This window comes from Dreissena polymorpha, chromosome 4 (assembly GCF_020536995.1).
Source record: "Dreissena polymorpha isolate Duluth1 chromosome 4, UMN_Dpol_1.0, whole genome shotgun sequence".
In the NCBI taxonomy this organism is placed as follows: domain Eukaryota; kingdom Metazoa; phylum Mollusca; class Bivalvia; order Myida; family Dreissenidae; genus Dreissena; species Dreissena polymorpha.
Genome location: NC_068358.1, coordinates 22,267,755 through 22,280,387, shown reverse-complemented (window position 1 = coordinate 22,280,387; position 12,633 = coordinate 22,267,755). Strand labels below are relative to the sequence as shown.

At 34.5% G+C, this 12,633-nt stretch overlaps 1 protein-coding gene across 3 annotated transcripts in view; it reads right to left on the bottom strand.

Annotated features, from left to right (window-relative positions):
• LOC127877758 (inositol hexakisphosphate kinase 2-like) overlaps positions 1-12,633 on the bottom strand; it is a 34,452-nt gene that overhangs the window by 14,895 nt on the left and 6,924 nt on the right. For 2 of the 3 annotated variants that reach the window (XM_052423968.1, XM_052423966.1), the window contains exons 2-4: positions 6,017-6,149; positions 4,232-4,358; positions 821-1,046 (exon numbers count right to left, since the gene is read on the bottom strand). In XM_052423968.1, the coding sequence (XP_052279928.1) occupies positions 821-1,046; positions 4,232-4,358; positions 6,017-6,094 (431 nt within the window). In that variant the 5' untranslated portion in view covers positions 6,095-6,149. Of the gene's footprint in view, positions 1-820; positions 1,047-4,231; positions 4,359-6,016; positions 6,150-8,366; positions 8,455-12,633 lie in introns of those variants that run through there. The other variant, XM_052423967.1, reaches the window with a different exon arrangement.

The following is a 12,633-nucleotide window of genomic DNA, read 5'->3' as shown; positions in this document are numbered from 1 at the left end:
ACAACAAAAATAAGGTAAGTATATGAAAGTCTTCATGAAAAAATTCTGAAGTGTTATTTTAAAGAAAATTCCTAAGTCAGCTAAGTCGAAATTGATCATGTAGTTAGACTCACACAATAAAAATCGGGTCAATGTTTGCAAAAGTTTACGAAAAGTCTGGAAAACTGTCATTCTAGAGAATATTTCAAGAAGTCCAAGGCCAGAAACTTCGTCAAAAATCAATGGACAAGATGGAAACTCATGATCTGTAAGTCATGTATAAAAACTCACACACCAAAAATGCGGTCAATATCTGCAAGCGTTTAGGAAAAAAGTCTGCAAAGCTGTTATTTTTCAGAAATGTCCACGGCCCGTTTCATGGCCAATTATATATCAATTGACAAGAACAAAACTCAAACTTGAGCTATAAGTCATGTAGGTAAAATCAAGAACAAAACTCAAACTTGAGCTATAAGTCATGTAGGTAAAATCACACACTAACAATCAGGTGAATATCTGAAAACAGTTTGGAAAAAACTTTGGAAATAGAATTCCGAACAGACGAACCGAGGGTCAGACAGAAGGATCAACAGCCAGTGAGTTCGACTTCTCGATGCCACCCTAATGGTGGCATGAAAAAGTAGAAAAGCTGGAAAGCTTTGCAAATTACTTGCCCAAATTAATTATTGGTTCACTGCTCAGACGCATCAGTGAATAGATGACTTTGAAGTGCTTATGACATTTAAAGCATTTCACACACATGAATGGACTAGTTATAATCCTATATGAATTATCTCTGCATTTTTGCATTACACACCTTATTAAATAATCAATTACACACCTAAATGCAGCATTATCAGTGGCTATTGCTGGTTTCTTTTTCTTCACCGGTACAGGGCTGTGTGAGGCATCACTCTCACTCTCACTGGAGTTCGGGGAGGTGCCGCGCTGGTACAGCTTGGGAGACGACCGATGGAGGGTCTGACCAATACGCTGACCCCCATTCACGTAGCCAATGAATGTTATTTGACCATAGTCATCTTTGTGAAGGCCCACCTCTATTGTGCCTGTAAATAATTACTAGACTTTAACGGTTAATGTTACTGTCCGTTACTGTCCGTCAATTTGATTGTTTAAAGTATAGTCACAAAGTTATGAAAAATACTTAACCACATTGTGTGTGACTTTTGCGTGTGCCACAAATCCCTAATTTATCAATGTCAACATTAAGAGTGTTTGTTGGCAACCATAGTTATTGACAATAATTGTTATCCTGTTTTCACTCACACAACCGTATTCCTACACTGTGTCAAAACAAAACAAGACTGTCATTTTTCTACTTTGATATCTAAGGAAAATAGCCCTGGTGGCAATAGTTTTTAATTTATCAATAAATTTGAAGAATATTGGTGAAGGACCACCAAATGATAATTTTTTTCAGTGCAGTGGTTTGCAAACAAGATTGATAAAAAGTTCTATAAAGTCATGAAAGAGAAAATGGACATGTCCCCTGATGGCCACGCATTGAAAGGGGCCTTTTCACGTTTAGGAAAATTGACAAAAAATTTACAAAAATTGTTTCAGATTCGCAAACTTTCATTTTAGTTATGATATTTGTGAGGAAACAATAATACTGAACATTTACATGTACCATGCTCTAAAATATCCATTATATCCATTGTTTGACGATTTTAAAACTTGAAAATGATAAAGCGTTGTAACGCGAAACAATTGAATAATTTGGAAAGTTCTGTTGTTGTCGTTATATTTTGTGATACTATGAGGATTTCTTATATGATGTATAAAATACAACCGTAACAGTATGAGCACGGATGGCCGAGTGGATAAAGCGCTAAACTTTTACTCCAAGACTCCAGGGGTCTGTGTTTCGAGCCCAGTTTAGGGTTACTTTTTTTTCCCTTTTTTTAAATTGTATTCTTGCTTTTTTACTGGAGCTTTTTAGATCCAATGTTTACATTTATCAATTTAAAACATTTAATGACAAACTTCAATACATGCCAAAATCTGTGAAAAGGCCCCTTTAAATGATTCAAAATAATTTGCAGTATTCTTATAGAGTAACATTGACATAATGTTAAACAAGCAAGTTCGTTGAATCCCCCGCCATTATACTTCTGGACACAAAAGTTTTCTGGACAGATAGACAACGCCAAGGTGCATCATCCTCTTATCCATATATATATACCAGGGATCATATTTTTTCGGTTTTGTCGGTCCTAGACCGATTGGGGTCATGAAAGATCGATTGAAAGTCCCAAACAGTCGGTCTGATTCTGTTTGCTATTAAAATTCCCATGTCATTAAATCAATTACACAGTGTACATGCTAACACACCCTAATGACATTCTTATCTCGATTAGGTGTGATAAACCATTCTCTGCAGTCTCTAAACCGGTAAGGACCGGTTTATTGCACGTCAGACCTAGAATCAAAAACTTGTGAACAGCGGATTAAAGACGCATCCGAAAAGACGCGTCTGAATGCACGCGCTTTAACTAAACAAAACATGCCGATACATTTTCCACCAGCGTAATAATCCGGTAATATAATTATGAATGAAAGTCGCGGATCTGATCGACAGAACAGCCGAAAATTATTTTTATGGGCGGAACTTCACATAAAATAGTACACAAGAAAAATAATATACATTGAATAAATCTTTAGTAAAACCGTGTTAGAATCGAAATAATTCGTGTACTTTATACTTTGTTGTTAAATAACACACGACCGGAAAATTAGATGCGTGGTTTCAAATGCTTCGCTATCGTGATTAAATCCCTACGCATCTAAACTATCGGACGTGGGTTATTTGACAACAAATTATTTCTTAATTATTTGGTTTGTTGTTGCCATTAGCCAACCTACGCACAGACATTTGTTTGGTTCAGTGCATGTTTGTAAGATTTTATCTTATCGAGTCGACAACAATTTAAAACATCGGTATAGACTTACACAGATTAATAATATTGACAACGATGAAAAAAGTCTGATAAAACAGCACACGAAACAACAATGAAATACCAAATGATAAAACCAGTTGAGAAAACTCGTTCCGTTTAAAAAAAAATGCCAAAGGGAGTTTTACTTGTACATGTATTATACCACCTTCATGAATGGCAAAATCAATGGTATATATTTTAACGTAATTTGTCATGATTTCGGATACACATTTTCGGATACTTTTCCCCATTTATATCCGGACCGATTAATTTTGCGGGAAAATATGATCCCTGATATATACTCATACCAAGTTTCAATGAAATCCGTCAAAGCACTTCCAAGATGTGGCTCCGGACACACAAAAAAGCATTTTTTCAAGATATAAAGGGCCAATTAACTCTGTTATCCAATGGTGTACAATGCCATTTGGCGTGCAACATCCTCTTATCCATATATATACTCACACCAAGTTTCAATGAAATCAGACGAAAAGCACTTCCAAGATATGCTCCGACACAAAAGTGCCGGATGGACAGAAGGACGGACAACGCCAAAACAATATCCCTCCGCCTATGGCGGAGGATAATTATGTCAAATTGTATCCTTGGTTTATGACAAGAAGAGTTTTTCAAAGTTTTCAAAATAGTCAAATAAGAAAAGAGGGCCCTACCACCTGAGACCATTATTTAATAAATCATAATAATTTAGTAAAATTATATACTATGGTAAGGGGCCATCTAGTTTGAATGGTTTCCTGCAAAAGGTTTCAGAGTAGAATTTTTATGAATTGTTGAAGACAATCAACAGTGACTAACTAGAATAGCTCAATTTTAAGCGCTTTGTGCTCAGGTGAGCTAACCAACAGGTAACTGCTGAACAAAGATCAGTATTGTCCTGACCATGAAAAAATGAACCAATCACCAATACTCCATGTGCATGTTTTTTAATCGGCACTGAATTAACTAACATTTATCACTCAACCCTTTCCCACTCACAAGTAAAGTTAAAATGGCTATGTGCAAACATCATAAAACCAGAACAGCCTGCAAATAACTCGCAGTCTGTTCAGATTTTATGCTGTTTGTTGCTCATCAGTATCTAAAGGTTGGAAATGAAGCCTTTTAAACTTGAATCTTGTAAGAAGGGTCTTTAATTAAAATTAACTTTCGAAGGGACCACAAATGCATCAAAATACCAAAATCCAAGCGGTAAAGGGATAATTAATTTTCTTCATTATTTCTATGTGCATATACATGGACAAACAAAATCCACAAAACTGTATTGCTCCTACCTCTGTAGTCTGGTATGAATTCCTTGAGTTCTGCAGGCACAGACTCATAGAAGACATGTTCTCTGGTGATGAGAGGCTTGCACAGGGTCGTCTCATTGAACCTTAGCACACAGCTGTGACCTCCAACCTGCAGATCACATGGTTTATACAGAGGTGTACAATATAGGCAACCTGCAGATCACATGGTTTACATGGAGGTACTACATAGGCATAGTTTACTGTGATTTAATGTGATCAAGCCAAAACACCTACTGGAGAATTTGTTTGATTTGGCAAAACATTCCATTGAATCTGACCAAGCTGAACTTTTGAAAATCTTTTCAAAATCACATACCATATAAACTATATTAAGAAACAACAACCATAAGTGCATAAATGAGGTCAGGATTTTTTGTACTTAAGAATTAAATTGTTGTGTTTTTTCAAAGTTGTGAAGATTCAGATTACAATTATTTGGAATGGAAATATGGCGCCATTGATAAAACGAACAAGTACCTTTTTTCATTTTTTTTCAAATATAAAACTTCACAATATTCAATTTGAATTGTTGTTTGTCTAAATTTAACTTCATGCAAAGGTTTTCTTGTATGATAATTTAGAAGATTATATAACATAGAAAATATGATAACGAGATTTAAATAAAAGTAAGCATTTGAAATTTTAAAGAATAATTTCATCAGGCTGAAATGAAATTTCCACAAAAAGGGCATTATAAAGCAAATTTTGCAAATCAAAATGCTGTAAACCCATTGCAAAGAGCTGGAATAAAACAATTGTTACAACACATGTGTTTCCCTTTACACTGTAGAGTGAACCTGATGTATAAATATCTGTTTCCATGAACCCTGTACCTGATGCATAATGATCAGTTTCCATGAACCCTGCACCTGATCTATCAAGAACTGTTTCCATGAACCCTGTACCTGATGTATTAAGATCCGTTTCCATGAACCCTGTAACTGATGTATAAAGATCCGTTCTCCTTGAACCCTGTAACTGATGTTTAAAGATCTGTTCTCCTTGAACCCTGTACCTAATGTATAAAGATCTGTTTCCCTGAACCCTGTATCTAACATATAAAGATCTGTTCTCCCTGAACCCTGTATCTAACATATAAAGATCTGTTCTCCCTGAACCCTGTATCTAATGTATAAAGATCTGTTCTCCTTCAACCCTGTACCTGATGTATAAAGATCTGCTCTCCCTGAACCCTGTATCTAATGTATAAAGATCTGTTCTCCCTTAACGCTGTATCTAATGTATAAAGATCTGTTCTCCTTCAACCCTGTATCTAATGCATAAAGATCTGCTCTCCCTGAACCCTGTACCTAACGTATAAAGATCTGTTTCCCTGAACGCTGTACCTAACGTATAAAGATCTGTTCTTCCTGAACCCTGTATCTAATGTATAAAGATCTGTTCTCCCTGAACCCTGTACCTAATGTATTAAGATCTGTTTCCCTGAACCATGCAACTTATGTATAAAGATCTGTTTTCCTGAACCCTGTTACTTATGTATAAAGATTTGATCCCCTAAATCCTATACCTGATGCAAAAAGATCTGTTCCTCTTAACCATGTACCTGATGTATTCAGATCTGTTACTCTAAACACTATACTTGATGTATAAAGATCAGTTTCCATAAAAACCTGTACAGTAATTGATGTTTTTAGATATGTTTCCCTCAACCATTTATTTGATGAAAAATAATAAGAATAAATGAACACATCTAATTACAAAAAGATATGTCTCAAAAACATGAACATGACATATTGAACCCAGTACCTGATGTATGAATGGCTGCAGTTGAACCGGCTCAGAGTTCAGAGTTTTGTTGTGATCCTGTAGGCTACACTCCCGCATATTGCTGCTGGTGTCAGTACATGGACTCTTACTGTCACTCACTTTTGATTCATAACTGAAAAACATGCACAATCAAATTTGATAGACAATTTGAATTAATAATGTATTTTAATTTTATTTACATACCAATGACCTGACTTTCCTACATTCTTAGATAACAAGATGACTGCTTAAATATAGATAGCAACAAGTTGACAACATCCTGCTGGACTTGCTTTAAAGGAAATAAGATTTTTTTTTTACTTCCCTCTAATGTCCTATGACTAAAAATATGCAGCCATAGAAGTTGTATCATTTGAGGACTTACAAGAAAATAAAAAAATATCATGCAAGACCTGATACATGTATTGCCCATACACTGCCCTGATATTGCCAATACACTGCCCTTATATTGCCTATACACTGTCAAACACTTGAAAAATAAACCTGCCAAATGCCAGTTTCATATTTTTTGTTAGTTTCCACCTTCTCTTCCATGCAGAGAAAACATACTCTATGTACCGGTAATGACGAACTTCCTACTACCGGGTATAAAAATATATATTAATTTGTACTTTCCAGATTGGATGCATGTGCTAGTAATTAAACACTTATGTCTTCTGATCCTTTGATTACACTGACATCCTGTTAATGTAGTTTAAATCTCTTCAGTATTAACACTAGAAAGCAAAATATATCCCTTAAGGTCAACTTGTGAAATTATAATAGCTCACACTGTACACATGTAGCATTATACTAGTTCTTGAAAACACAATACTAAAAGGTATCAAATATTTAGAGGTAAAACATATGCAGACCAAGGTTTAAGTAACATGCAGCATGGTATTAAGCTTATAACATGTATTTGTACATGTATTTCAGTTGTTACCGGTATATGCAAGTTTGCTCCTGTGATGTACATGTATATATAATACATATACCGGTAGATTAAATTATCTCAGGTTCATGTCCATGTCAATTACCATCACTTCTTATGTTTATATCTTTAATTCAAATTGTTTATTTGTTTATATATGATTAAAAAATCTAAGAAGTAAAAAGTATTTTTGTTAGATGATACCAAAATACCAACATGGGCTGTTTGTAAAACATGTATGCCCCTCAAATGGGCTGTCAGTTATAGTGGCAGCCATTGTGTGAAAACATTAGCTGTGTTTGGGTGAGTATTCATGTAATCACTCTCACATAAGTATCAATGATTCAATAGTTTATACTCTGACTTAAGACATGCTTGACCAGCTACAGAAGGACCAAGGCTCACCAGACAATTATCAATAAGAACTAAAATAACCTCATAGACATTCAAGGAAAACAATACCTTTCCCATGGCTCAAGAAGGAGCCAGTCAAATCCCTCCATCAAGTTCCTGTTGATATCCACATTTTAATTGTACTGTACTACTACTATAATGGCTCCTTCCAAAGAATAATTACTACCGTAAGTTTTCGGACACTTAAAAATAAATCCGAAAATTAAGATACGAAAAATATTCAAAAATTACGAGTGTCAAATAATTTACCTTGCATCATTTTGATGCAAATGTCACCATGAAAATAACATATTATTTATTTAATGCTTTCCGGTGGTTTATAGAGAAATATCAGTGAATTAAAACTGATAATTTCACTGTTTCAAGCAGTGAAAATTATCAGTGAGAATTATCGATAATTTTCATTGTTTACTGTGAAATGACGTCATTATCCCAGCAAAATTCTTTAGTTAAACTCTTTAACATTAAACAATGTATATAAACTGTGAAAAATGCATTAAATAAAAAGAAAATTTGTTGGATTCGGTGGATTATCGATTTTAATTCGCTCGTGATCATTTTCTATTATCACTCGTGAATTAAAATCGATAATCCACCGGATCCAACAAATATCCTCTATGTATTTTATATTAAGCAAAATGTTCATATTAATGTTGTTATTTAAATAATCTAAAGCAAGCAAGTTGTACAAACAAACATTTGCAGAGCAATCAACAAATATCCAGGAACAAATTATCTAGACTTCAATATTTTGACTCCTAAACATTTCATTTGACACCTTAAAATTTCGACCACGGGGTCATTTGACTCATAGTTTTCAATAGGTATTGAAATCCCTGACATTAAAATGTTGTGTTTACACAAGCCCAGTCGTCTGCCTCACTTATCAATTTATGTGGAAGTTAAATGAAGAGTACATGTTCCTAAAGAAATTAATGGAATACTTATAGGGATACATTTGGATTTTTTCAGTTGATGTAGGATTTTGAAATAAAATTATACTTGTTTTTTCCTCATTTTGGTCGAACAAAATACCCGGAGCACATGCGTGGGACATCATCACGAGAGCCAAGATCGTAATGTAAACAAAATTATCAATATCAGGAAACGCTCGATATCTGGGAATCGTATGATATGTACTCCTGTAAATATGCTATATGCTTGTTGAGTTGTGGGTTACCACTGGGTAATTTTCATAAAGTTGTTACATCACAAATATTTTATAATACAGGACTATGAATCATTATAAACATTATTATTACCTTTGGTCTTTATATTTGTTGCTTTTTTTCAAATGTTTTTTAGTGATTAGTCTGTTTTAATAATAATAAATAACCTATTGTCTTGATAGTGTCAAAGCACCATCTTGAAAATGTTTTTTTGTTGAGACAAGTATTCTGATCGTCTATACCAATTTCAAGATTTGCATATCCTCGATTACCATAAATGCGCGACCTTAACATTTAATGTTAATATTTAAATCGCAACAATTATAAATACTACTATAAATAGCCTTAAAAGGACTGTCAACCACAAATGACGAAAAAAGAAAAGTTCTAAAATACCGTGTTTATTTTTAATTGTTAGTTTATATTGATTAAAATATCACAACTGGTATATTACATTTCTTGAAAAAAGTTCATATTTTCAGTATATTCGGTTATAAAATTTCGCGATGTGAAATCGAAAGTACATCGCGAAAATAGGTGACATAGCAATTGACACACTATAAATAACGCAAGTAGATTGATCATTTTATATATAAAATATATACAATTCACTACGCATGCACAATTTGCATTCCTGGGTTTATCATGTGTCGATGATGATCAATCTCCAGGCGTTATTTATAGTTAACTGGTAGTTACCTGGTAGACATACCCAGTAAAATTTATTACCAAATATACTGAAAATATGAAAACTTAACAACTTTTTTCAAGTAATGTAATATACATGTACCAGTCGTGATATTTTAATCAATATAATCTAATAATTGTAAAATAATACGGTATTTTACAACTTTTCTTTTCTTCGTCGTCGTGGTTGACAGTCCCTTTAAAACTTACATGGCAGAGGCGGTTAATTTCTTGTAAAAAAAAAAAGTCAATAGACGATGCAGTATGGAAAATACTCATGAATTAAACGATTTTGTGTTACTTAGGACCACTATATGAACAATTTATAAATTGAAACAAGGGCTGTTTGTAAAACATGCATGCCCCCCCATATGGGCTCTCCGTTGTAGTGACAGCCATTGTGTGAATATGTTTTTTGTCACTGTGACCTTGGCCTTTGACCTAGTGACCTGAAAATCAATAGGGGTCATCTGCCAGTTATGATCAATGTACCTATCAAGTTTCATGATCCTAGCCATAAGCGTTCTTGAGTTATCATCCAGAAACCATTTTACTATTTCGGGTCACCGTGACCTTGACCTTTGACCTAGTGACCAGAAAATCAATAGGGGTCATCTGCGAGTCATGATCAATCTACCTATCAAGTTTCATGATCCTAGGAATAAGCGTTCTTCAGTTATCATCCGGAAACCATTTTACTATTTCGGGTCACCGTGAACTTGGCCTTTGACCTAGTGACCTCAAAATTGATAGGGGTCATCTGCGAGTCATGATCAATGTATCTATGAAGTTTCATGATCCTAGGCATAAGCGTTCTTGAGTTATCATCTGGAAACCATTTTACTATTTTGGGTCACCATGACCTTGACCTTTGACCTAGTGACCTCAAAATCAATAGGGGTCATCTGCGAGTCATGATCAATGTACCTATGAAGTTTCATGATCGTAGCCATTAGCATTCTTGAGTTATCATCCGGCATCCATTTCACTATTTCAGGTCACCATGACCTTGACCTTTGATAGTGACCTGAAAATCAATAGGGGTCAACTGTGAGTCATGATCAATCTACCTATCAAGTTTCATGATCCTAGGCATAAGCGTTCTTGAGTTATCATCCGGAAACATTTTACTATTTCGGGTCACCGTGACCTTGACCTTTGACCTAGTGACCTGAAAATCAATAGGGGTCATCTGCAAGTCATGATCAATGTACCTGTAAAGTTTCATGATCCTAGGCATTAACGTTCTTGAGTTATCATCCTGAAACCATTTTACTATTTCGGGTCACCGTGACCTTCACCTTTGACCTAGTGACCTGAAAATCAATAGGGGTCATCTGCCAGCCATTATCAATCTACCTACGAAGTTTCATGATCCTTGGCCTAAGCGTTCTTGAGTTATCATCCTGAAACCATTTTACTATTTCGGGTCACTGTGACCTTGACCTTTGACCTAGTGACCTGAAAATCAATAGGGGTCATCTGCGAGTCATGATCAATCTACCTATCAAGTTTCATGATCCTAGGCCTAAGCGTTCTTGAGTTATCATCCAGAAACCATTTTACTTTTTCGGGTCACCGTGACCTTGACCTTTGACCTAGTGACCTCAATATCAATAGGGGTCATCTGCGAGTCATGATCAATGTACCTATGAAGTTTCATGATCCTAGGCCCAAGCGTTCTTGAGTTATCATCCGGAAACCACATGGTGGATGGACAGAGAGACCGACCGACATGTGCAAAGCAATAATATACCCCCTCTTCTTCGAAGGGGGCCATAAATATTTGATAAGAGCTCTGATGAATTACAATATTGACCTCTTTATGTTGCATTTTTTAATATGACAAAACTGTTTTCCGTAATGACTGCATAATGTAGGAACGTTCCATCAGGTAATTCCACACGATATCTATCACTACGAGTCTAAAAGAACCCACGACTCAACAAGAAACTACGTGTAATATGTATAATTGTATAATTATTTGGATTAAGATGTATGATGCAGATTTTTGAAAATAAAACAACATATACGCAGAACATATCCCCCTTTAAGTTTTTTTATATTAATTTAATGAATTTATAATTTTAACATGTTTATTACGAAATGACTACAGTTTGTCAACCAGTTCCGGAAAATCAGCAGTTCCGATTAATTTGTATTTTATTTTCCATAATGCCCCAATAAAAACAAAATGATAAGTGTCTAATGTATACATTAGGTAAAGGAATAACTTAACAAAGTTATAGCAAGAAAGCTTTTGTATTAAGCTTACAGGGGTGATAAATGCAGCAAAAAGTTAACCGGAACTGATTGAATGAGTTACGTTTTGAAATGTGTATATGGATATAGAATGCTTTATTATTTTCAAATAAACTTTTTGATGATTAAAAACAAATGCCATGACAATATTTTGAAATAGTAATTATGTAAGTTGAATGATTTTTAATTATTTTCCGAAAGGTGAACTTTAATTGGCTATTTTTGACAAAAAACTGCATCTGCCGTCTGGTCTTACCTGTTGTCATACAAAATAAATTTTACCATTTACAGGGGTTCTGAAATATGCTGTCCGAGTTGTCAGAGTCGTCAATTTCCCCTTCCGGGCAAGCAGTTTTTGAAAGCTGGCTTGTCCGGGGGCAAGTAAAATTTCTGTTGTAATTTTTTTTTCGAGAACGAAACTTCAATATTTTCCGAAAATAAAAAAACGAAAGTTTATATAAATAGGTTATGATTAATCTGCGGACTAGCACACCTTTTTAACTGGAGGTAAGTTATTTTCCAATTTTAATTATTTAAACTAGTAAACAAGTCTACGCGTATATAGCAAAAGCCAATCACGCATAAGGTAACATTTATAGTAGAGAAACCAGTGCACGTGTATAGTAACAGCCAATCACGCATTAGATAACATTTTTCGTAAATTGCAAATGGCCGCAAACATGTTTTACCGACCTGCATTCGATTTTTTAAAATAAAACCACTTTAACGTCAAGCAATGACGCCAATCAGACCAATGATAAAATCAGTTCGGCTTCGGAAAAGAAGAGAAAAGCCAAGTATGAATATGATAAAGCATACGATGCCAAGCGGAAACGAGAATTTGTTGAGTCTTGGCTAATTGAATTTCCTTGGATTGAAAACGTTACCGGTGTGTGTAAACGTAAACTTTGTAAGGAGTTTCCTTTATAATCGGACAATTATATACTTATATTTAGCGGAGATTATTTTATTTCAAGTAAATTTTCTAGTCATGTTGAGATTATTAAATATCCAAGATGGTATCATGTGTCAGACTTAAACATGTTCTTATTGTTTGCACATCTTGCTTGTATTTTCTAGTTAACTATGTATATAATCAAAAATAGAACTTAACAAAAGTGTATGTTTGTATTATTTGCTTTATAAGTAAT